At 50.1% G+C, this 26,524-nt stretch overlaps 1 protein-coding gene across 3 annotated transcripts in view; it reads left to right on the top strand.

Annotated features, from left to right (window-relative positions):
• Positions 1-26,524, top strand: part of ITGA11 (integrin subunit alpha 11) — a 123,886-nt gene that overhangs the window by 54,539 nt on the left and 42,823 nt on the right. For all 3 annotated transcript variants that reach the window (XM_047767163.1, XM_047767161.1, XM_047767162.1), the window contains exons 3-10: positions 4,995-5,095; positions 9,588-9,679; positions 12,733-12,847; positions 15,756-15,883; positions 16,987-17,135; positions 22,190-22,334; positions 22,738-22,903; positions 24,195-24,265. In XM_047767163.1, coding sequence (XP_047623119.1) covers positions 4,995-5,095; positions 9,588-9,679; positions 12,733-12,847; positions 15,756-15,883; positions 16,987-17,135; positions 22,190-22,334; positions 22,738-22,903; positions 24,195-24,265 — 967 coding nt within the window. The remainder of the gene's footprint in view (positions 1-4,994; positions 5,096-9,587; positions 9,680-12,732; positions 12,848-15,755; positions 15,884-16,986; positions 17,136-22,189; positions 22,335-22,737; positions 22,904-24,194; positions 24,266-26,524) is intronic.

Below are 26,524 nucleotides of genomic sequence, written 5' to 3'. Positions count from 1 at the left end.
GAAGGCAGTGTTCTCCCCATGCTGGGTGCTGCCCAGCCCCCAGAGCTGGGCTTTCCGAACTTCCCAGTCCTTCCCAGTGGTGGAAAGGACACTGGACTTGGTGTCCTGCTCTGAAACTGAGTGTCTCCTCATAGGGCTTGTCACATCCACCTTCTGAGGCTCAGATAGAGTCTGCCCTTCCTGCTCCGAAGCTGTCCTGATGATCAAAATCAAACACAGTTCAGTTGCATCAAAAGGGATTCATTAAAATGAAAAGAATAGGCAATGAGAACTGGATTTCCTGGGATATGAGGTCCAGGTCTTGCAAAGAGGGGCAAAGAGGCTGACCAAGGAGGAGATGAAACCCACATCTTGCCCTTCCTAGGCATTCTTGTAGGCCTCTGGGCTCAGGGTCTCCTCCAGGGGCAGGCCTATTGGTTACAGGTGTCCTCTTTCCTTCCCAAACAGCTGATGGCCTTTTTTGTTCCCATGGCTTCTCTGGGGAGCTAGGCTGCTCACACCTGCCTACTTAGACACAGCCAGTAAAAGGTCAAGCTGAGCGTAGAGCCTGAGCTCCTGCCTCCAGGCTTTCCACCTTGGTGGGCACTGCGCTTGAGTCAGGACATCCTGCACCAGCCCTGCTCTGCCACCATCTCCTCTGAGTCCTCAGACACAACACTTCCCTGCTCCAGGCCTCTGATGCCTCATTGGTATGTGACAAGCCTAGCTGAGGAAACTCCACATTTCCTCCCAGCTCTGATGGTCTGCAAGGCCAGTTACCAGGTAACCAGAAACATCTGGAGTGCAGGGCTTCCTGTCCAAGGGACGGTTGTAAGTGGGATGCACCCAGAATAAAAGGATTGCTGTTCCCACAAGGCTAGGCCAGGAGACAGTTTTATGCATTCAGTTAAACAACCAGAGAGGAATAATACACATCATGTTGGTAAGTCTGCCCACTTATACAGTAAGTATATGCCCCAGATGGAACATGAGCTGTGGGATGTGAATCTGCTCCTCTTTCATTGGTCCTGGATATTATCTTCCTCTTATAACATGGTAATATATGGAATTTCTAAGGGTAATTTTAACTACGTGTCTTTTGTTGTTTTTTGTTTTTGTTTTGCTTTACACACTCTAGTTAGGATGTCTTCAGCTATGAATACCTGAAAACTTAACTCAAAGAGACTTATACAGTAAAAAGTAGTTATTGCTTATATATCTGAAAAGTCCAGCAGCAGTCAAGCTTCAGGTATAGTTTGATCCAGAAGTTCACAGTATCATTGGGACTTAAGCTCTTTCTCTTGATGCTTCTCTCAGTTCTCCCTCTTTCAGTGCCTCAGCTCATACTCCTCATCATGACAAAGCAGCTGCCAGCAGTTCCAGGCCCTTCATCTGCACACTATGGGCAACCAGAGAAAAGGGACCACTTGGGTCCGTAAGTCCCAAGAGGAGGTCCTGAGGTTCACTCTGACGGGGGTGGCTTACATCATTGGCCTGCCCTGACTTAATCATTTCAGTCCAAGATTAACACTGGCCTGGCCTGCAATATATGCTCAGTCCCTACAACTGGGAAAGGAATCAGACTTCCTAGATCCCCAAACAGAAATGAGGACCGTTGGGAAAAGGGAAATGAGAAACCAGGGAAGTAAGCAACACTGACTTGAAACGGCAGCTGGGTCACTGCATTGAACCTCTGTGCACAGAACATATTTTATCCAGACACTGACTCTGGAAGCTCCTCTTAGGCTGGAGGCAAAGCCAAAGCTCTTGATGCTGCTGCTGCTATAGACTGGCAGACAGAAGGTCAGATCGGGCTCTGGGGACATTTTAACCTGGGCTTCAAGACCACCCACACGAATGCAGTAGGGCAGACGGGGGTATCTTGGTCCTCAAGGAATTATGAAACTAAAGTGCTGGCCACAGCAGACAGCAGGGATTACATGGTGGTCTATACAGGAAAGTCTGGGCTAATCGGTAAGGGAGTCCTAGAGGAGGTGGGACTTTGTGCTGAACCCTAAAGAGATGGTCTCCAAGGTGGGGTATGCACACCACAGGGGAAGGAGGCCCAGGACAGTGTTCTGGAATACAGAAATAAAAGGGCTCAAATTCTGTTTAAGTTTAACTTGTATTTTAAAAAAACAAACACAGGATTACCGATGTTTAATTTAATACGGAGACTGACAGCTGTACACTGGTATCATTCACATATAAATTTACACATATTAGGGCTGCATGTTACCTTTTTTCCTAATAAGAGTGTGCAATCTAAAAGGTTCGGAGATTAAGTTGCCTTGAAGGATGGAACCAGGGCTAACGTCCCTGGAAAGCCTCGTTGGAGAGGGTGTGAGGTAGGGATTCAAGGGCCCCTTCTCTTGAACTACGTCCTGCTGGGATTGCAGGAGCCCAGCACCCAGCAAGGCCATGTCCAGCCTTCCCCAGGTGGCCATCTCCACCATGAGTCTCCTCCCTTGGCAAGGCCTTGCTGAGAAAGTGAAAACCAGGGAGGGGTCCTCCAAGGCTGTGGCTGAAGCCTGCCACTAATTCTTCCATCCGCAGCAGCCCTGGTACCCGCCTCCATGGAGGAAGGCCAAGAGCCCACAGCCAGTGAGTCACAGCATACAGCCCATGGAAAGGGCCCGACACTCGCCACGACCTTTGGGGTTTACCATCTGGTGCCCACGCCATAGGGTATAGGGTATCCAGCCCCCAAGAAGCAAATGGGCCCCAAGGTTGCAGATGGCTGTATAAGGCTGAGGCCGTGGGAGGTGGCAGGGGTGCCAGACCCCAGGAGCAATTTGGCTGCTCTCAAGGGTGACGCAAATATTTTCCCTGCACTTCGGCACTTATCCCCTCACAGCGAGACTGAATCATATCCTCAAAACCTCAAGCCCGACAGGCACACGTAATGCCGAGAATCAAGAGTGGCAAAGAGGGCTGACCTAGGCCCTCCCTTCATGGCAAAGAGATATTTGGGGCAACTCAGAGAAAGCTGTGCCAGGAGAGCTGGTCCCCAGCTCTGCCACAAACTAACTGTGGGGGCTGGGTCAACTCATCTCTCCCAGCCTCAGCTTCTGCATCTGTCCTGTGAGAACACTAAACCTGCACTGCTACCTCATGAAGTGCTAAGAACCCCAGAGGAAATCAGGTTTGGGAAAATGGGGATGGGACCTAGGGGGCAGTCCTTGTTCTTTGAAAAGGACATCGCTTGGTCTTGGGGCAAATGTGGGGTCAGGACAACTTAATGTATGTACTGTCAGATTGTGGCATGTTGGCTGTTGCCAGCACAGATGATGCCTAGGAAGCCTCCAGTCTTTGTGTGGTGCTTACCTAGGTATGCACACTTCTGTTTCTCCGGTGCCCTGTGGCATCTGTGACTCCCCACGGTGACCCCGAGAGGTGGGCAGTCCTGAAACTGTTAACCCCGTTTCACAGCCAAGAAAACCAAGGTCACCAAGTGTCTCCAGGACACACAGCAAGCTGGCGACAGCATCAGGATGAAGAAAGACCCAGCCCAAAGATCTTGCCCTGTGATTGGGGGTCCCACCATGGGGGCTCAGAGTTCCACTCTATAAAATGGGGAGAGTTGTGAGGATCCTGCCTTGTCAGGCTGCAGGGGTGTTTTCTCGAAGACGCACGGGGATAGCTTTTCTAGAAGATGGCAAGGTTTTGTCTTTTCTAGTCCAAAGCCTGCTGTGCCTGGTTGTCTCAGAGGCGCCCTGCAAGGTGTTCCTCAAAGTCACTCTTTCCAGAAAACACTCACCGTCAGACAGTGGAGTCCTAGAGGGAACATTCCTCTAAGGACACTTGGTCACATACCAGGTTGACCCTGAAAATAGGAACAGCCAGAAAAGCAACCTTGGAGCCCAAACTTGCTTACTGACACCTCCCTGAATCACTCTCTGTCTCTCTGTCTCCCTGTCTGTCTGTCTTTCTGTCTGTCTGTCTCTCTCTCTCTCTTTCTCTCTCGCTCGCTCTCCTGGAAAGAAGGAGCAGCCTTGACCACACAGTCACTCGCAGAATTAAGTAGCCAAAAATCACATCTGTCTAGACAAATAGACTTTATGGGTCCAATTAACTCCTGCCAGTCAAAAATAGGCATGCTTAATAAGCAGATATATTTAGAATCTGTCATTATCTGGTTCCCAAGGGAGAAACCTTAGCTCTTATTTCATAGACTCTAATTTCAAACAGAGCTGTAACTCCCACTTTGGATCTTAGTTCTTTCCTGATGGCACAGAGAGGTGCGTGGGAGCAGGGCAGGGGGATAGTTGACCTCAAGAGGCCATTTAAGTCCTGTGTAGCCTGAACCTCCAGGTTTGTCCCTCTTAACCATCTTTTTTTTTTTTTTTAATCTTTTGTCTTTTGAGGGCTGCACCCGAGGCATATGGAGATTCCCAGGCTAGGGGTCGAGTCAGAGCTGTAGCCACCGGCCTACACCACAGCCACAGCAACACTGAATCCAAGCTGCAACCTACACCCACAGTTCACAGCAACACCAGATTCTTAACCCACTGAGTGAGGCCGGGATCGAACCCACAACCTCATGATTCCTAGTTGGATTCGTTTCCCAGGCACTATGATGAGAACTCCATTAACCATCTTAAAACAGAAAACAGTTGCTTCTTCTTTGGGAAGCTGCTGGGAGAGCAGGGCTCCAGAAAGGTCTTGTTGTGCCCATCTCACATTCATCTGTTAAGACCCGGTTCAAGCACCCTCTTCCACGACGTCTGCCCTGCCCTCCTCTCGCAGGGACAGCCTCCATCCCATTTGCTGCTGGGCCCATGTGGCCTTCATCTCTGTGTTTCCAGATCCTGGACAAGGGCCCAGATAGACCACAATGTCCCTTCCCCAGGGACACAAAGGTCTGAGTCTGAGGATCTGCACCGGCTGCCCTTTCAGGATTCCCTCCCACCCTCCCTACCCCATCCAGCCCTCAACATTGCCCTCCAGCTTCCTTCTTTGCCGGGAAGGACAACCTCCCCCAGCATCTTCACTCGCCTTCTTTTCCTTCCTAGGTTGGTTGTCGGCGCTCCACTGGAAACCAATGGCCACCAGAAGACGGGAGACGTGTACAAATGTCCGGTGACCCAAGGGAACTGCACCAAGCTCAACCTGGGTAACTCGGGCTGCTGGCTTCTCCACAAGCCGTTGTCGGGGGTGGGGAGAGCTCTAAAGCATGTCCACGCCCACGGTCACACTGGCTCCCCAGGGCTACCCTAGAAGGTGACCCCGCTGCTCTTGCCCTGCCCATTTTACAGATGAGGAAACTGAGACCAGAGAGAGGAAGCAACTTTCCCACAGTCACACAGCTTGTCAGGCTGGCCAGGAGTCACACCCAGGTTTCCAGTGTCCCAGGCCATTGCTCTTTCTGACTTATCCACCAATCCTCAACACAGTGGAGCAGAAACATTTCCTATCTTTTCTGATTTTGAAATACTGGCAACAATAGCTGACATTTGTGTCTTACATACTGTCTACAACGTGCCAGGCACTGGTTTTAGCACTTTTAGGTATTTTGACTCATTTAATCCTGACAACCCCATGAGGGTGCCTGCCTGGGGTCACCTAGCTCCCCTGGGACTCCAACCCAGGACTCCAACCCAGACAGTCTGCAGTCACCCTTCAACCACTACATGTGCTGCCTTTCTGAAATGACAGCCTCATTCCTCACTGAAGAGCTTGGGGCACCCGGAGAGGTTGGGAGGAGCCTCAAGGCCTTCCAAGCCCTTGTTAATCTCTGTGTGCGCCTGTGTGCACAGCGTGTGTCCGCGAAGACACACACACCCCTCCTCTAAAGCTCTCTGCTTTGTGCTAAAGGGCAGACAGTGGCCAGGCCATTGCTTTGTTTTCAGGGGGGAGCCAAAGTCCTATTTGGACTGAGAAGTCTCAATTTCAGGACTGGCCTCCTCCAAGGCAGGACCCTGGGTCTCCCTCTCTTCGGGGAGGGAAGCCTCCATCCCAGACCTGGGGGGCGGGGCTCCTTGGGGAGGCCATGGAGGGTGGGGAAGAGCAGGGCCTGGTAGAGGGAGATGGCAGAGCTTCAAGAGATAAGCAGATGGATGAAAAGGCCACATCAAAGAGAAAGCCTGAGAACCCAGATCCCCAGGGCAGCCAGCTGGCCCAGCACGTGATGCTGGACACTCCCGCTGGCTACATCTGTGTCAGCACCGCGGGTGGGAGGTTCAAACCCCAGCACAGTCGGGGCCCAGACTTCAATGACGAAATGGTCTAGGGCGGGTGGGATGATGGATCCCAGTCATCACTTTCCTGAGAGCTCAGGCTCCTGAACAGGCTGAGCTGGATTCTCCTTCCAGCTGCACAGTTTCCTCACTGTGTCCAGGGGGAGCACATGTCCTCTCTCAGAGCTTCTGTTCACTCGGGTGTGACCCTAGGATGCATTCCAGATATAATATGTCCCCCAACCTTTCACGAGCACCTCGTATGTGCCAAGCACGATGCTCATTACTGGAGATGCAGCAGAGAATGAGGATCCCAGGACTCTGCTGGAAAGGCACTCTAGTGAGTCGGCAAACTCGAAGCAGGTTCATCTCAAGTAGGGATGGATGCTGTGTAATAAACCAGGTGTTGTGATAAGAGAGGCTGGGTGGGGAGGAGGCAGGGAGCAGGTGCTACCTTAGCAAGGTGGTCCGGAAGGCTTCCCTGAGCAGGTAACTTTTGAACAAAGATCTGTCTGATGGTGAGATGGAGTCAGGTGGGACCAGTGCATTCTAGGCAGAGGAGAAGCAAGTGCAAAGGTTCTGTGGTAGGAAAGAACTTGTTTTGTTGAAGAACGGAAAGAAGGGCTGTGTGGCTGGGGCAGAGGGAACTAGGGGGGAGGTGTGCACATGAACCTTGGGGCCTGGGTCCCCGAGAAGAGCTCCTGGTTCAGGTAAGGACCCAGACACAGGAGGTCATCATTTAGTTTTCTCTGATTTCCAATGTGGATTTGATTTCCCTACAAAGGAAGCGGAGTCTCTGCTAGCAGTTGGAGACATGAGGCCATCAGACCCTGGAGAACATTCCTGAAATGGAGCTGATGCTGGGAGGCAGTGGGCAGCACGGTGGGTGGGGCCAAGGCAAAGTACCAGTCAGAAAGCACCTCCTTTGAGGGGAGTTTCTTTCCCTCCCCATGAGGAAGCAGTTTATCCCCACGGTGGAAAATGCAAGGCAGGGAAACCTGAGTCCTGGGTTTTCCTAAGGTCTTTCCAGGCTCTGAGCTCCTCTGAGCTGGGAATATTCTTTCCTCTCTCCAAGGAAGTGGGTGTCAATCATTCACACCTCAGTGTTGAAAAGTCTACCTACCACTGGCATTGGTGCTTCCTTCCCAACACCTGGATGAAGTCAGGGTTTTAATGAGGGGCAGGGGCTCGGGAGAGGCTATATGATGTTGGAAGACAGGTCCTGTGTGAGGAGAGGCTTGTGCCCCAGACCCTCACACAGACCCACCGAGAAAGGTGCTAGTGTCTGCTGGTCACAGAGGGGAGGTTAGCGATTGCTCCAAATTCACAAGCAGCAGAAGCTACCCTGGAACCTGAGTCTTTCTTACTCCGATGCTGGGGTCTTCCCTGCCATACCGTCTGCTTCCTGGCCCACAGTTTCACTGAAGCCCTCAGTCACTGAGACAAGGAGGGAAGAGAGGGGACAGGGTGAGGTGAAGGACCCATCCCTTAAAAAAATGGAGGGCAGAATTCACCAAGCCGTCGAGGGGAAGAAGTTGCCCAGTGGGAGCTTCCTCTCCAGACTTTTCTCACTGCATCCCTCTGCCACCCCAGCCCTACCGTCAGACGGGGAAACTCAGGGTGTAACACTGAACATCCCAGGTTCAAGTCCCCATGCTATCGTTTACCAGAAATTGACTTTATAGAAGCCACTAACCCGCTGTGCACCTTGACTTTCTCCTCTGTAAAATGGAAATGGTGACCCCCAGGCCTCCCAGGACCAAGGTCTGATGAGCAAAGGTCTGATGGTGAGATGGAGTCAGGTGGGACCAGAGCATTCCAAGCAGAGGAGAAGCCAGTGCCCCTAGAGGAGGTCCTGGGACAGCAGGCGTGGGCGGCACTTTGCAAAGGATAAGGCACCGTAAAAACACTGGGGTTCTTACTATTATTTTCCCTCTGGCTTGTTTGGACAGACAAAACAGAAAACAATCCAGGCACTCGTAGCATAGCCAAGAGGGGCTGGATTTCAAAAGGAGCCTTACTACAAACTGAAGGAAACCAAGGGGAAAAAAACAACAAACACAGCTGCCCCCTCCCCCAGCCCACAATACAGTCGAGCTTCTGAAGTTCAGGCCTCTGCCATATGGGCCCCAGATCCTGGGCCCCCAAGGGCAGGCCAACTCTTGACACTGCCAGTTGCCAGCAAAGCTGAATGCTCCTTAGAGGTCACTCCCATCACTTCCCTCCGCCCAAGCAGAGCAGACATCTAGATCCTGCTCACAGTGGATGAGGGCTGCTTGCGCTGGGCTTAACGAAATGGCCAACTCACTTCCCCCTAAATACTTCCCCCAAGCGCACGCATGCGTGCACATGCATGCACGCACACGCACACACCAGCACACGTCTGGGGAATTCACTGCCTTCCCCTTGGGTGCCTGACAGAATGAGCTAATGAAACCTTCCCCAATGTAATTTGCTTAGTAATTCAAACCTGCCACGACCCTCTCCCTCCACCGCATTGGCTGATAATCCTGCCCCTGAATCTCTCTCTGGGGACGAGCCACAGAATGATGTTTTTGGGCAAGACCTTGTGCCTCTAGCAGGCTCTCGTGAAGCTGGCTCTTTGCTCCCTGTGAGAAAGCATCTGCTCTCACGTGTCACTTTTTCAGCTGAACAGAGTATCTGACCCTGAGAGAGCTAGGCCAGGGACTGGTAAGTTGTTTTTTTGTTTTTTATGTGTGCGTGTGTGTCTTTTTGCTATTTCTTTGGGCCGCTCCCGCGGCATATGGAGGTTCCCAGGCTAGGGGTCGAATCGGAGCTGTAGCCCCCAGCCTACGCCAGAGCCACAGCAACGCGGGATCCGAGCCGCGTCTGCAACCTACACCACAGCTCACAGCAACGCCGGATGGTTAACCCACTGAGCAAGGGCAGGGATCGAACCCGCAACCTCATGGTTCCTAGTCGGATTCGCTAACCACTGCGCCATGACGGGAACTCCGGGACTGGTAAGTTTTGATAGCAGGTTGGCTTGAAGAAAAATGTGGAGGAGACCCCACATAGATGCGCCAACCTCAGCGGGTGCCCTGGTATGTGTGGGGTGGGACACAGCGGGATGGCTGGAGGAGGAAAAGCTCTAGACTAGGAGGTGGAAGGCTCTGCCATGTGTTTCCTGTGTGACTTTGGGCAGCTTGCTTGGCCTCTCTGAAACTCATAGTTCTCATCTCCCAGAGTTGAGAGGAAGTGATTAGGTGGAATCTGGGCAAGGTCTTGGTAAACCGTGAAGGGCTGGCCCACAGGTGAGTGGGGCGTCCAGAGAGGCAGGGGAATCAGGGAGGACCCTGCCTGGTACTTACTGCCTCGGGCCCCTCTGGCGCCAGCAGCAGCAGCAGACCCTGGGCAGAGGGTGAGCATGAGGGGGGCTGCAGGCTGAGCTTCTCCTTCCCTTTCCAGGAAGGGTCACCCTATCCAACGTGTCTGAGAGAAAGGACAACATGCGTCTCGGCCTGAGCCTGGCCACCAACCCCAAGGACAACAGCTTCCTGGTAAGTGCCCCCTGCCCACCCCCTCTCCAAGCCCCAGCCCTTCCTGCCCCCTGAGCCCTCTCAGGGACCATGAGGGGCTTGGGGTGGCTGAGCATGACCACCCACCAGGCTGCCTGTTCCTATGCCTGGGGAGTAGCCCTCCCCTCTTGCCTGTGCCATTCAACCTGTTGTGCCCTAAACTTTTGGGGGGACAGTTCAGGCAGGAAAAAGGATTGAGCCCTTTTGTGCACAGTCCCTCTGGGGGGGCAGGGGAGTGTGAGGCAGACAACCTGAAAGGGAACAAGAATACATAAAGATATTCAACAGTCCGATCCAGGGGGCCTATCTCTTCCTTTGGGGAACCAGATTTCTAAGGCACAGGTCAAATCTCTGCTCCAGATTTTTTTTTTTCCTCTTTAGAGCCACACCCACAGCATATGGAGGTTCCCAGGCGAGAGGCTGTATCGGAGCTTCAGATGCCGCCTTATACCACAGCCGCAGCAGTGCTGTGGGATCTGAGCCACATCTGTGACCACACCATAGCTCACGGCAACGCCAGATCTTTAACCTACTGAGCAAGGCCAGGAATCGAACCCACATCCTCATGGATACTAGTCGGGTTCATTACTGCTGAGTCACGATGGGAACTCTGCTGCTCCAGATTTGACCTTAGAGACAGGACGCATCACACACCTTGAGAAGACTTTGAGGGGAAGCCATAAATGAGCAAACGCAGATTTACTACCACTGAGGGGATGATACAGAGTGACGGGCCACCTGGACTGCACAGGCTCAGATGGGAAGGCTTCCCAGAGGAGATTTCTGTTTTGTTTTGAAAGAGGAGACTAGTCTTAGCAAGGAAGAAAGAGGAGGGGGTACTTGCACTGAGGTGGTAGAGACAATCACTCATTTAAACTCTTGCTGGGTCACTTGCAATGTGTGAGCCCCATGCCAGGCACTGGGGATTCAGCTGTCAGCAGAGCGCCTGCCTTCCTGGAGCTCACATTCTGGTTGAGGGAGAGACAGTAAGCAAATGAGCAATGTGAACATGATGTTGGGTCAGAAAGGCAGCAGCAGCCAGTCCGACTGGGAGGCCTCTGCACCCCACCCAGGTGAGCATATACAAGCTTTGCACACAGTGGGCAAATGTGGGGGGCGTGATGGATTGGTGCTGCCTGACCCTTGCTACCATGTTCAAGTGACCACAAGTGTGGGTGGTGCTGGGACTGATAGTTCCTAGAAACAGCTGCAAGAGAAGATTTCAGAGGAAAAATTATCCCAGAAAGCCCAATGACATGCACCACTCATTTTAAGATGGGAGAGCTTGTATCACTCTCTGTTCTTGTCATCAGTTCATTTCTGCTGACAGATGAGACATCTTGGGTATGGAGCAGCAACCACCAGTGCAGTGAGATGACTGGGATGCTCAGAAACTTGAGGAGGGCATAGTGGCTCTGCCAGGGAATGTCCCAAGGTGCCTCAATTGTGTGGTCATCCCACAGCCCTCATCATCCCCAACCAAGGGCAACAGGACCCCTGGCCCTATCCACACATACTTGACAGGGACTTTGGTCTGAATCCCTCTCCCCCCTGAGGCTTCTCGTCATACTCTTACTAACTTGATTTCACCTACTTCACAGGATGGAATGAAGGTCCAAGAGGGATGGTATGATACAGCCCATGGGCCTTTGTGTGTAGGTTAAGACCCTAATTTATAAGTAGAAACTTTTTTAACTCATTCACTCATCCATTCATCCATTCACTCATCAGCCCATCCCCCAACCAAATGACCATTCCTCTAGTCATCTATCCATTCATCCATTCATTCACCTACCCATCTGTCTGCATATTAATCCACTCCCTTATCCTCCTATCTAATCATCCATCTTTCCATCCCTCCCTACAGCCATCCAACCCTGCACCTACCCATCCATCCATCATCCATTCATGCATATATCATCCATCCATCAATCCATCATCCATCACCCATCCATCATCCATCCATCCGTCCATCAATCCATCATCTATCTATCACCCATCCATCATTCCATCATCCATCAATCATCCATCCATCCGTCATCCATCCATCTATCAATCCATCATCCATTTATCACCCATCCATTCATCTATCCATCCATCTACCCATTCATCTAATCCAGCCATCATCCATCTGTCACTCATCCAATCATCCAACTATCCATCCACTAATTCATCTATAATCCATCCATCCATCCATCATTCTTCTATCATCCAGCCATTGCCCATCAGTACTCTCCCATTATTCATTCTTCCCTACTTCCAAAAATAATTTACAGACGCTTCAACAAAGGACACAGATAAAACAAAAACTTTTAAATCTGAGTACAAAAAAAAAGCTAACTAAAGAAAGGGATTGTAAATGGAATAGTTACTCTTCCAAACTAAAGGAAATTACAGCACAAAATTTAGTCCTGGGCGTCTCAGGAACAGAACAATAATGGAGACATAAAGCTGGGCCTTCACTTTTTTCTTAATGACACTAACTCTGAGAGGGACTCATCAATCAGTCTTTAAATGAGGGGCTGACCTCAATGTTTTGGTAGCAAATTTCAGAGGAAGAGCAGAGATACTCTTTTTCCTTTCCCTAGTAAGAGCCATGGGTATGTTATAGGGACCCTATCCTGGAAGTTTGCCCAGTAATGACCATCAGGTTACCTCTTCAGAAAGACCCTCGAAGGGTCCACTCCCACAGATGATAGGGCTTTCCCGGATCTCACGTGGTAGGTGGAGTGGACATGCAAGGTGAAGCAGAGTCACAACTCAGATGATGGGGTGAAGAATGGGACCCTTGAAAATACAGTAGAGGACTCTAAGTTTAGTTTTCCTCCATGGCACCTGAAACCAAGGGAACTGTACGTGTTACAGCCAGAGAGAATTCAGTTAGACTCAAAGAAGACCCTCTAAATGCTAGGACTACCAGCACTCAGAGGATGTCTGTCTTGGGTGGTACAGTTGGGGCTGGGCCAAAGGCTATTGGGGCTGGACTCTTCCTGAGCCCCCTCCCCACTGACTGGGGGGCCATGCTTGCTTCACAGGCCTGCAGCCCCCTCTGGTCTCATGAGTGTGGGAGTTCCTACTACACCACAGGAATGTGTTCCCGAGTCAACTCCAACTTCAGGTTCTCCAAGACCGTGGCCCCAGCTCTTCAAAGTAAGTGGCTTCAAATCTGCAGACTTGGGCTGAGTGACCAACAGTCCATGGGAGGCTCTGAGCTCTGATCACCACTTTCCCGTGGCTACAAAGCAGAACTTGGACTCTAGCCCCGCCCTGCTCCAGCTCTCTGGGTAACCTGTGGGTAATCCTGGTCCACCCTCTGCCACAGAGTGATGGCGGGGGCAGCTGTGCTAAGATAATGAAGGCCATCCTGGCAGCCAGAGGGGCTCACCGCCAACCCACCCTGAGTGAGGATGAGGTTGCTGGGCTACCATCTCAGCAGGCAAGCTGTGCACTGCACAGTTCTGGGGACATAGTTCACTTAGACTCCTGTGTGAATGGTGCAGGGTTACGTAGTGCAGTTGCCTTGTGGGTGGAGAGCCAAGGAGAAAGGAACATCTAATTGGTGTTCCTGGACATGAGAAAGCTCAGCCAGCTTTCCCAGAGCCTCATGGAATATAAAGCCTCCCACTCACCCCCCACCTGCCAGGAAAATCTAGGGAAATAACGCTCAGACCTTGCCTCCCGCAAGCCCAGACTGCTTGGCTCCGAGCCTCACTATTTCCTGTGGGCTAAATACCATTGCCTGAGCATCTGCTGCCCATTTTATTGAGGGTGAGGGGATTAGCACCTCTGGCTAGAGGCAGCTTCCCTCCAAACAACAGAGCCCAGACAGAGATGGGAAGGTGGGACCTGGGGGAGGGAGGAGGAGGTGCCAGTCCAGCAGGGGCTAGAAGGTGGTCTTCTTAGGGACAGGGAGGAGGTGCTGGTTCTATTCTCACAAAAATGACAGAAGGAAAGGCAGAGGCAGTGCCGGAGCTGGGGAGGAGGCCTGCAAGCAGTCATGTAAAGTATGCCAAGGGATTGTCACCCGCTAGGGTGGCTTTTTCCTCTGGACCAAAGTGTGACCATCTCGGCCTCCAGAGCCTCCTGTGGTGGAGGCCTCCTTGCCCTGCTGACCAGTAGCAGTGCCCCAGGAGCTCAGCAGATCCAGATCCTAGGGCATCCTCCCCCACATCAACATCACGGAGGCTCTAGTTCAGCAGGTCTGAGATAAGCCCCAAGGTGTGTGTACCTGTGCGCGTATGCATGCTAGTGCATGTGTGTTTCAGAGGCCTGGTCAGCCATGTTTAGGAGCCACAGAGCTAAAGCAAGGTTCTTCCTAAAAGGTCTTAAAAAGAAAAAATTGAAATCATAAGAAAGAAATCAGTGCTAATAAATGCATTCTTTTTTTTTTTCTTTGTCTTTTTAGGGCTGCACCAGTGGCAAATGGAGGTTCCCAGGCTAGGGGTCAAAACAAAGCTGTAGCTGCTGGCCTACACCAGTACTCACAGCAACGCCAGATCCTTAACCCACAGAGCAAGGCCAGGGATTGAACCTGTGTCCTCATGGATGCTAGTCAAATTTGTTTCTGCTGAGCCACGACGGGAACTCCCTTTTTTCTTTCTTTCTTTTTCTTTTTCTTTTTCTTTTTTTTTTTGTCTTTAATACATGCATTCTACTAATAAAACTGGCTTTAAAAATAAAAGAAACCTGGTCCTTACCACTACATTGGAAACCCCTCCTAATCAAGGAGTTTCCATCTGTCTTCTTGAAGACACCCACACCACGTGCTGCTGCTCCATCAAGTGGCAGGTGCTCTGTCCACAGGTGACGGCCTCAGCCACACTGTAGAGGACAAAGCTATCAGGTGCCATCAGCCTGGAGGTTTAGGGCCATCACATGCTACAGGGGGCATGCAGATGGGACCTGAGTGTCCACACAGCGTCTCCTAAAGCACAGATGACTGTGAGCATCTGAGTCACCCAAACGCGTCTAAAGTGCTCTCCCAAACACAGAGCCTGTGTGGGGTACCTGAGCTCAAAGCCACTACCTTCCTCTCCTGGTGAGCACTGATATCAACATACTGTCGCAGTAGTTACTGGAATGGTTAATTCACAAAGGCCACTGCTGTACTGGCAAAAAGTAGACTTGAAAGCAGTGGTGAAAATTCTCCGGTAAAAATACGCAGATGCCCAATATTTCAATGTGATATAGCATATATATATCATATTGTAGCATAAACTATTTCAAAGTAACCCTAACTGAAACAGAAAGAAATTATTTAGATGCTAAAATAAGTTTTTTACTTTTGTTATAATACCAACATTATATTAGTTTTTTAGTTGGTTACTATTATTCATTTTCATTTGGTATCAATATTACAAATGTATAAAGAAACCTTTAGGCTCAGAGCAGAGATAAAGGCACAAGAGCATGACCTATTGATGTCATTGCCATGGTAACAAAGTGGTTTGGTTAAAAAAAAAAAACTAAAAGGAGGATCAGCTAAGATTCTTGAGCACTTACTTGTGCTCAGCCCTAGAAGCATCATCTCGTTAATTGCTCATGGCAATCCCCTGCTACATTATGACTGTTTTACAGAAGAGAAAACTGATGCCAAAATGTTAAGTGACTTGCCCAGGGTCAAAGCCAGGAGTCAAACAGTCTGATGCCAGATTGCACATTCTTAGCCATTTACACTGCAGCTCTCTCCTAAGCAGTGAAACCCATTCAGTTGGGCTGAAAGTGGTAAATACCAGCCTGTGCATTACAGTAAAATAAACAATAACGAGGTACTGATATGGGCAGTGCTGGCTGCCTCCCAAACATTGAGCAGTTGACGGTGGTCAGTCCCTCATGAGGAGCAGAAACAGTCGGGCTTAATTTATGTTTTGTTTAGACAGCCAGTACAGAGCAGCGGAGCAAAGCCAGGAATTTCTGGGCTCCTCGTTCATGTTGCCCAAATAAATGTTGAGCATGAGGATGGCTCCCAGTCCAGGGTTCCTTGGACGGTCATCCAGAGAATCAGAGATTTGCAGATGCTGGCTCCCTAGCTAGCTGTGACTGTGTCCCTGTTTCCCAGGGTGCCAGACCTACATGGACATCGTCATTGTCCTGGATGGCTCCAATAGCATCTACCCCTGGGTGGAGGTTCAGCACTTCCTCATCAACATCCTGAAGAAGTTCTACATTGGCCCTGGGCAGATCCAGGTGAGCGCAACTGGCACTCTTTCCTCCTCCAAATAGGGCCCCCAACAGCCCTTGGCAAAAATGCTGCTTTGGGTGTAGGGGAACATCTTTGCATGTGCTGGGAAGGTGTAGGTGAAAGGGCCAGCATGGAGGCCCTGCAACCCAAGAGACCCACTGGGCACTCAAAGCCATGTGGGAGAGGCATGGGTCAAACACTGTCTTGTAGGATAGAGAGCATCTACTAAGAAAAACTGGATCAGCCAGGACACTTGGGAGAAGGAAGGCAGGGAAGGTTGGAGAGGCGCTAGAATGCTGCTGGGCGAGGCACAAGGGAGAATTAGACACCTTGACCTTGGAGAAGAGCCTGGGGAGGAGGTCATAGCTGCCAGTAGGTATCTGAAATGCTGCCTTATTAGTGAGGGGGTTAGATTTATTCTGTATTTTTTTGGAAGGCCAAAATAAGACCACTAAGTGAAGGGACACGGTGGTGGATTTCAAGTCAATCTAAGAGATTATTTTGTAACAATTAGAGCTGTTCAAAAGGGAGTGGGTTTTCTCATGAAGTAATACATGATCTCACCACTGGGAGATCTTCCTTGAGGGTATGGTGGGTGAAAATCCAGCATTGGAAATGCACTTGTACGGAATAAAGTCTGCGGGCCCATCCAATAGAAACAGTTTATCATTCTAGTCCATACCATAGGTCTTTAAGGTTTTGGCTTATTTTGAACCAAACTGAATATTTCAAACTTCTTTTCCAAATTTGAAAGAATCTAAGTTCCAGACTTTGGTGAACGATGCCCTCTACCTATGCTGTTCTTAACGATTTTAGGCTTCAATTCTATGCACAATTTTTGTCTTTTTAAATAAGAAACTTAATCTGCTGGGCCTTTCTTTCTATCATCGTCTTCTCTCTGGATATGCCCCTCCCACTGGTTTCACCAGGCCGTCCATTCATTCCCAGAACTTTGCAGAACCTGCTTCCCTTCCTACTAGTTCCTCTCCCTTGGGAAGGTCCTCAGCCTCCTCACTCCTGAACAGTCCCAGACAGATGACCAGGGAGCCTCACCACCAGAGGGCCAGCCCTCAGGGGTCAAGATGTTGCCCTCTCCTCTGATTCACAGGTTGGAGTTGTTCAGTACGGAGAAGATGTGGTCCATGAATTTCACCTCAATGACTACCGGTCTGTAAAAGATGTGGTGGAAGCTGCCAGCCACATCGAGCAGAGAGGAGGAACAGAGACCCGGACGGCATTTGGCATTGAATTTGCTCGGTAAAAAAGAAAAATTAATGTTTCTAAATCTCAGATACCGTTCTAGTTTTCTGTTGCTATGTAGCAACTCCCCACAAAGTTGAGTGTCTTAAGAGGCTGTCATTAATTAATCCCTCAAAGTTCTTGGCATTGGGCTGGGCTCAGCTGGTCAGTTCTGTCTTATGTTCTCTCATGTGGTTGAAGTCCAGTGTCAGCTGGAGCCGTTGTCATCTGAAGGTTCGACTGGACTGGACATCCAGATTGTCACACTCACATGGCCGGCAGTGGATGCGGGCTGTTAGCTGGGAGCTCAGCTGATGCTGGCAATCTGAGCACGCACACATGACAGTGTGGCTTGGCTTGCTAACTGTATGGCAGGTGGACTTTGAGAGGAAGAATCCTAAGAGCGAGTTTTCTAAGAGACCCACGCAGGAACTCTGAGACTGCTTGTGACCTAGCTGCAGAGGCCCCAGAATATAAATTCTGCCACTGACTCTTGATTGAACAGGTCACTGAAGCCACCCCAGGCTCAAGGGGAAGAGAATTTAACTTTCTTCCCTTGGTGGAGGAATGTCAAGGCCGCATTACAGAAGAGCATTTGGGGGTTGGGGGATATTTCTGCAGCCAACTTTGGGACATACATTCTATACAGAGACGCAGTAAAAAGTTTGTGAGTTGGGAGTTCCCGATGTGGCATAGTGGGTTAAGAATCTGACTGCAGCAACTCGGGTTGCTGGCAGAGGCTAGAGTTCGACCTCTGGCCCTACTCAGCGGTTTAAAGGATCTGGCATTGCTGTACCTGTGGCTTGGATTCAATCCCTGGCCCAGGAACGTCCGTATGCTGGGGGTGCAGCTATTTAAAAAAAAAAAAAAGTGTGTGTGTGTTGTATGAGACAAGAATCTTCTTGAGGGGTGTTTGTTCTCAGTGGAATGTGAAGAACATAGTTAAACATGCTGAGATTATAGACTAATGAGGCTGGTTCCCTCAACATCCAACCAAAACTTAGTTAACAATAATGAACGCTATCTCTAGGCTTCCAGACAGTGAGTTACGCGCTTATTCCAATGCCTCTGCCATCACTCAGGACACTGTGCTCATCCCCACTGAAATCAGAGAATGATTTTCAAGGCAGTTTCCCAAGATCTTTCCAGCTGTGGCTTAAACTCCTAAGATGACCATGTCCAAGGCATTTAGATGTTAAATGTATATATTTTACGCCTACAGATGTGAGCTCTGCTGTGTTCACTGAGACCACAGTCCCATAACGTTATAATCCCACCTCACATGGGGCTAGTCAATGTGTTTAACAGAATTAAATGTGAGAGGTATTTAGTAGTAACATGACTTCATCTAGTCAAAAGATTTTTTTCCAACTTCACAACTATTTATGATTAAGTTACTGCTATTTATGATTAAGTTACTGCTCCACCAGCGTATTTCTGTTCGCTGATAGACTGGCTCAAGCTTTTTTCCTAAAAGAGCATCTTTCTGTGTAAAGACAGCTCTTACTCACCCTCATGAGAAATGGGTCCTTTTTGCAGTTTCATCGCCATGATGGTGAGCCCCTGAGATCCCCCAAGCAGACCCCTGAGTAACAGCTGGGGAACAGAGGAAGCCCACGCCCACTGAGCTATCAGTGTGAAGCCAACTGACTCCACAGGGACAGAGCCACAGTTTCTGTCTCATTTCACAGCCCATCTCCCCCAGGCCAAGTATAAGTGTGTGACTTACCTTGTAGTTTGAACCACTGTGACTCATGAGCACTGCTGAGGTATGCAATCTGCATGTTAAGTGAACTGTGAAACTGAACTTCCCGGCCTGCCAAATCTGGGCCCCAAATTACAATTTTTTTTTTTTTTTTGGCTTTTCAGAGCTGCACCCGCGGCATATGGAAGTTCCCAGGCTAGGGTTGGATCAGAGCTACAGCTGCCAGCCTACGCCACAGCCACAGCAACTCGGGATCCAAGCCGAGTCTGCAACATACACCCCAGCTCACGGCAATGCTGGATCCCTGACCCACTGAGCAAAGCCAGGGATTGAACTCGCATCCTCAGGGATACTAGTTGGATTCGTTTCCTCTGCGCTTCAAGGGGAACTCCCAGCTGGTGCCTTTTAAGGTAAAAGGTTTTCCCTCCTTACTCGGCTATTCATAAGGCATGTTTTTCTGTACACCTACTAAAATGCAAAGATCCAGGCCATGGACTTGAGGGGTTGTAAGGATGGTAACCCATGCCCACTGGCTTATAGAGGAGCTCTGGTAAACATCAGCCCAACTCACTGAGGATGAAAGAGGGAGGGGCCAGGGAGGACTGCCAAGATGGGGGGTATTTGGCCTGTCCTGGGAAGACCCCAGGATTCTAGGACGGAGAGTTGGAGAGAAGACATTCCACCAAAGACATTCTGCCCTGATAAGGGTGGAGGAGAGGGAAATGGAGGAATGTTTATGTTCAAAGCCATGCTGTAACCATGGTCCATGCTGGGGGGGTAGTGAGCCCTGCAGCCGCAAAGATTGTGAGAGTGATAACATTGTGCCTAAGACAGGTATGAGTGGCCCCTGAAAGCTCTTGAGGGCAAGAATGTTATGAGATGCTCAATGTGGGTGAATCTGGCAGCCAAGTGTGGCTCTGGGGGGAGGGGTCAGGACAGTGGTATGATTCCACCTTCATTCATGTGACACTTCTTATTGAGCACCTGCTATGTGCTTCACATTGTTTTAGGCACTAGGGATAGAGATCAGATAAATGCCCTGCCCCTGTGAAGCTGACATTCTAGAGGGTGAGGCAGACAAATAAAAAAAAAAAAAAAAAAAAACAGGAGTTCCCATCATGGCGCAGCGGAAACGAGTCTGACAGGTAACCATGAGGTTTCGGGTTCGATCCCTGGCCTTGCTCAATGGGTTGAGGATCCCGATGTTGCCGTGAGTTGTGGTGTAGGTGGCAGACATGGCTTGGATCCTGCATTGCTGTGGCTGTGGTGTAGGCTGGCAGCTGTAGCTCCAATTCAACCCCTAGCCTGGGAACCTCCATATGCCGCGGGTGCAGCCCTAAAAAGACAAAAGACAAAAACAAAACAAAACAACAACAACAACAACCCGCACAAATAGTATAACATGCTAGAGGGTGATACAAGCTACAGGGGTGGGTGTGGGGGGTAGAACCGGGAAAATGAGTCAGGCAGGTTTGAGAGGGCAGGTATTTAATCAGCATTTGCAGTGTAGTCAGGGAAGGCTTCCGTTTGTTTGAGTGGGGACTCGAAGGAGGTGAGGAAGCTGGTCATGTATGTGCCTGGCGGGAGAGGTTCCTGGAAAGGGGGCAGCTCGGACAAAGGCCTTAAGACAGGAGCATGCCTGGTGGTCCCAGGATCAGCAGGAGAAGGGCGCAGAGGGATCACCAAGGGTCTGTGGGCATTATCAGGACCTGGGATAAATGGGAGCCAGGGCAGCTTTTGAGCAGAAAGGAGATGCAATATGACCTGCTTTTTCCACCAGGTCACAGGCTGGCTTCCAGGTACATGGGACCTGTCCTGAGTATAAAGCTCTTACTGCCCTCTAGGAATTCATAGTCTGATTTACAAAGCAACAAATCCAAGTCTTTTACATAATACAAATTCACTGTTTTAAATCTGATGATTCATGCCAATATTTACGCTCTTACAAATTCTTACAGATATTCACACCATTCTACTCTATGGAAATATGATCCTGAAATTTTCCTTGGCTCCATATGTAATAAAGCCTGTTTTCCGCTTGCCATACTTTTTCTCATGGAATTTTACTCCTGGACCTGGTCCTCCAGTGAGGTCGTGGAAGCACCTAGACTCTCCTTTGAGGGACTAGCAGCATTCTTCCTCCACTGGATTAGGCTTAAGTCCAAAATATTCTCTATTAGGTTGAGTGTGCCTCTGCCCCCCTTCAGTCCACACCTCATACTAAAATTAGAGGGGTTTTTTAAGCCAGCATATCCAGAATATCATAGAATAGCTAAGAGAATGGCAGATGGTCTGTTTCTCTTAACTGGTGGTTTAAAGATGCTCTGACCTAAATTATTCCAAGGTTTGTGAATTCTTCAACTTTTAAATCATGCTCATCATCTTGCCGTGTAAAAGACACCTCTGGTAACCAAAGCCTTGGGGCTCCGAGATGGGATTTAACCTGACATTGTGATGCTTAAATTTGTGGGTCAGACCCATGAGGATTCGCTGTAGGGTCTAAGGGTAGCATTCATTTTCAGGTCCTTATTGGAAAATTCAGAACCTTGTGGTCTGAAGGAGAGTTGGCCACACAGGCATCAAGAGCCAGCGGTGGCTCAGAAGCCAGTTTTTCCCACTTCATAGGTTGCCAGCTGCAGGAGTCTCTCCACAGCGTGCAAGCCCTCTGGCCCCTGGCTAGAGTGCCCAGTAGGCAGGCCAAGCACCTGCTCCAGCCACCGAAAACAAAATAAAAAGTGAGAAGAGACACGTTTGTCATCGAATTTGATATTTAATAGTCCCCCAAATAAAATCAAAGTAGTTCTTCTGGGAAAAATCCGAACTTTGTCAGGCTTTATCACACATGTTTTGTGGCTTGGTGTTTTTTAAGTGTTGGTTTGCTCTGGCACATCAGCTTTTCAGAACCTAGGGAAGTGGTTCTCAACTCTGAGGTCCATTGGAACTTGTGGAAAATACCAGGGCCCAGGCCATGCTCCAGAGATTCTGATTTCCTGAGTCCAGGAGAAGCCTGGGTATTTTTTTTTTTTAAACTCTCCAGGTGATTCTAATATGTGGCTGGGTTTTCGAACCATGAAATTAGAGCCTCTAAAGGTCTCCACCTGACCCTGAACTCCCCTCCCAGACACACCCCTTCCCCTCTGCTTGCCCAAAACAGCTTAGTCAGGACTCTAGAGGGGCTTTTTAAAGACAAGCAGACTTAAGACCCATTTGAGCAGCTGGCGAATGAGTAGTCTGGGCTTCTCCATTCAGCTTCTTCTGAGATTCGTGGTCCCAACACCTGTTGGGTTGCCTGGAGGCTTGGCCCTGGCTTCAGAGACTACCCAGTCCCCGCCTCCCTCTGTGACCCTCCCCCGTGCTCTGGTTCCAGCTCAGAGGCTTTCCAGAAGGGCGGAAGGAAAGGGGCCAAGAAGGTGATGATTGTCATTACGGATGGGGAGTCCCACGACAGCCCGGACCTGGAGAAAGTGATCCAGCAAAGTGAGAAGGACAACGTGACCAGATATGCTGTGGCCGTGAGTCCCATCCCACCCCTCTTGCCCCTACCCATCTTCTAGAGGCTTTGCCATCAACCCCCTGGGGACTCAGGGGGAGGGGCGTTTTCTGGGCAGTGAACTAGCTATCCAGGCCCTCAAATGGGGCTCTCCTTGCTACACCGTCTCCTAAAAAGCAGTTGAGAATCTTCTTTCTATATTGCCCAGGTTTATCCACAACAGTTGTGGGTATTTTTTTTTTTTCCCTCTGTTGCCAGGGAGGTTCTGAACCCTCAGAAAACTAGGGAAAAACCCCAAGCTTCCCAACACTGAGAACCCCAACTTAGGATGGGGGCTCCAGCCCACCCAGGGTCCAGGGCCATGGGTGTGTGCGGAGGTCTGTGCTATGTCCTGCTTTGTCGCCCCTGCCCCTGTTTTCTGGCAGGTCCTGGGCTACTACAACCGCAGGGGGATCAACCCAGAAGCTTTTCTAAATGAAATCAAGTACATCGCCAGTGACCCGGATGACAAGCACTTTTTCAATGTCACGGACGAGGCAGCCCTGAAGGACATTGTCGATGCCCTGGGGGACAGGATCTTCAGCTTGGAAGGTGAGCGATGCTTCACCGAGAGGGGTCCAAACTCCAGGGCTCGTGGCAAGTGAAGCCCCCAGAGCAAAATGCAGCCCCATGGGATGGGATGGTTTTCCCAGTAGTCCTCCCTCAGTGATAAACGCCAACACCTGAGTGGTCCTGTGCTGGCCCTGAGGCTATGCACTTTCCAAACAGCCTTTTACCCTACAGGAAACTGCAGCTCAGAGGGACTAAAGGACTTGCCAGAGCTCCCACAGCTTGGGAAGGAATTGGGGTTTGAAGGAGGGTTCCCAGATTTAGCAACTGTAAAATACCCTTTTCGCGGCAAACATACTAAAAATCCATTTGTTGTTTATCTGAAATTTGAATTTAACTGAGTGTCTGTATTTTATCTGGCAACCCTAGTTGAGCCCGGGGGAGCCCCTCTCCACAGCTGAAATGCTCACTCTGTGTCCCACTGCCTCCCCCACCATGGAGAGAGCTTTTTGCAGGGTTCCCGCAAACGGCTTCTCTCCTTATGCTTCAGACTCCAGAGGTGATTTGCACAGACCTCATTTGCACCTTATATTGCCATAGAGGGGCCCTTGCCATGTATGGGACAATTGCCAAAAGAGATAGAGGCCAGCATCCTATCCCAGAGCCTGAGCAGTCAGCTCTGCATTGGAAATGACGAGCTGCAGACACAGGAAAAGAGAAAAAAAAAAAAAACACCTTCATAAATGATGATAAAGGAATACAAAGTGTGAACCTGAGTTCGACACTCACCCTGGAATTAAATAAATCAGCACATTTATTCTTGAAACAGTGGCCTTGCGTGACGAGAACATTGGCTCCTCTGACACGCTGCAGGGAAGGGCTTTCAGCACACATGGGATTCCTTGCACAAATCTGTGGTGGTGACAGGTCTCCCTCCAAAGGGTCGATTCGATATTTGGGGACCATCCAGAGGCATCTGGAACCAAATCTGGTGACTAGTAGGAATGCACAAAGTGGGAAATTCCATTTCTTGCCAAAAATGTAGACTGTTTCTTTCCATGCACTTTTCTGGATCTTTCCCCCATTTTGACAGTCTTACAGTAAGCGTGCCCTGTGTCCTAAGCCTTTTTCAGAAGGGAAAAGGGCTACTAATAATAAACCTACGTGGCCACCAGGAAGGTGCCTGCTGCTGGGGCAGATGAGCTCAGACTCCCCGGGGCCCCTCTTACCTCGCTAAGGGTGCTTCATGCCACAGGCACTGGGGATTGAGCTGCAGGTCTGTCTGGGCTAAGAAATCAGGTGCAGAGCTGACAACTTTCTATCCCTGCTTCAGGCACGAATAAGAACGAAACCTCCTTCGGGCTGGAGATGTCTCAAACGGGCTTTTCCTCTCACGTGGTGGAGGTAAGGACGGGTCTAGAGTTGCCCTCCCACCCACACACCCTTCCCAGCTCTCCAGGTTGTTAGCCCGCTGTTCCTGGGTTGTCTTTCTTGGGGTCTCTCTGCCTCGCATGTTCTTTAGCTGGAAGAGGGAAGTCAAGGTCATCAGACTTATGATAAGCTGTCTCAAGCCCTCCCTCCGTCTAGGACCAAGGGTCCCTTTCAGTCCACAGAGCCTTGTGCAAAAACTAGGTCAAACCACTTGCCTGGGCTCTACTAGTGCCCTGCATGCCTGAGGTAGCCTGTGTGTATAGGCACGGCCCTGCATCGGTGTTGGCAGGGTCTCCAGATGGACCAGATGTGCTCCGGCAGGCGGCCCACATGCGGATTTGGTGGCACATTGCAGAGGTCCCAGGCGGTCATGAGCTGTCACACACATCATGTTGTGTCTGGGGCACATGCTTTCCCTGGTTCTGGTTCTCAAGATGAGGCTGCACCCTCAAGGGACTGCCAGCGGGCCAGAGGTGTCCATACCTGTGAGCTCACTTAGTAAGCAGCTGGGGAGTATAGCCCTGCCTGGAGCACCACAGTCATCGCCTGTGTGGTCGATAGCGGTACGTGCCCCTATGGGCATGCTTTGGACAGACAGGTGTCCTCTAAGTTGGCATCCATGGCTCCATGGGATTGGACTTATGCCCACCAATTTGCCAGAAAAGGCCGGCCAGTCCATCCCATGTATGTATCACTTTCATTAACCCACTGAATTCTCCCAACTTCTTTGTGAGGTGGACGGGGCAGGATTCCTTGTTCCCAGTTTCCAGGTAAAGAAGCCACGTCCCAGGAAGGTTGAGTGACCTTCTAAAGTGACATAAGTGAGAGAAATATTATTCTTACACTCTCCACCCCCAACACAGGCAGCTGGCTCCATGAGAGCGGACGAATCTAAGGGGTTCTGAGTCAGATCCTATATCGGAGGGGCGGGGGACAGATGCATAGCACACAGCAGGCAGATGGACAGAAACTCCACTCACGCTCAGCGTTTCCTGAGCTACATCTGGACTCTCTCATGCCCGCTTGAATATGGCAAGATATAAATATAACTGCCCTATATTGATTGCAGTCATGTAATATGTACAGAGCATTCTAAATTTTTCCAGGAAATTCCTAAATTCCTCTTTCATGCTCAGAAACAGCCCTGCAAAGTCAGCAGGTGCTAACAGTTGTCCCATTTTAAGTGGTCACATCTTTTCAGTGGCTTTTCTGTGCTGATCCCTGTGCTGGACCCCCAGAGGTGCAGAGGTGAGAGCTCGGCCCTCAAGGAGCTCTCAGTTTGACAGTAAGGGGCCGGGTACCAGGAGGGCTGAGAGCATCCATTTGCACAAGTCAGATGGCAGGTCCTATGCTCTGGCTGGACTAGCCCTAGTCTTCTGACTCTGGGGTCAGGGCTGATTAGAAAATGCAACAAGGAAATTTGATTTCATTAAATCCAATAGGCATTTGTCAAATGCAACTAAGGTAACAAAGGGAAGTGGAAATTATTCTTGCCAAACAGGAGTCAGCTTGCAAACAAGGCACAACAGCAGTCCTGAGCTTGGAGAGTAGGATGACAGAAACTGTAGACTTCTCCTGGACACAGTGTACAACTTCAGGAGGCCCCCCAGTCCCAATCCATGGAGCCCCTGGTGGAGAGCCCCTACTCAATGGAACCACTATGAAATGCTTCCCATCTAATGCTAATCAAGGCAGCATGTCATCGGGGGCTTACAGAAGGAGAAGCCCAGGCTAGGGGAGGTGGGTGTCAGGGAAGGACCTGGGGAGGCTGGCACTTGGGCAGGCCTTGGAGGACAGGACTTCAGCAGCTATGGGTTGCATCAAGCAGAAGAGAGGAAGCATAAGACTGGGGGAAGTCTGAGCACAGATGAGGCACCAGTCGTGATGTCAGGGACCATGAGAGAGGGTAGATATCCCTTGGCTCCATCTTCAATCCCGTGGTCATTTTTTGAGCGTCTCCCTGAGTGCCAGGCCCTGTGTGAGTCACTAGGCATAAATAAGTAGGTAGAGGTGAAGGTGACATTTCGGCTGACAGCAGCTCAAGATCCTAGTTAGGGAGAAAGACTCTTAAATGGTAAGTTCAGTCTTCTGCTTCTGTTACTGTGATCTGTGGGTGCCCAGGAATCGGGGAACCTAAAGAGAAGGGAGATTAAGACAAGCTTCGGTGATTTGGGGACATTTAGCTGAACTCTGACGAAGGCCCAAGCAGCTGAGTGTGTCAAGCAACATGAA

This window comes from Phacochoerus africanus, chromosome 2 (genome assembly GCF_016906955.1).
Source record: "Phacochoerus africanus isolate WHEZ1 chromosome 2, ROS_Pafr_v1, whole genome shotgun sequence".
NCBI lineage: Eukaryota > Metazoa > Chordata > Mammalia > Artiodactyla > Suidae > Phacochoerus > Phacochoerus africanus.
This window is presented reverse-complemented; position numbering and strand designations above follow the sequence as displayed.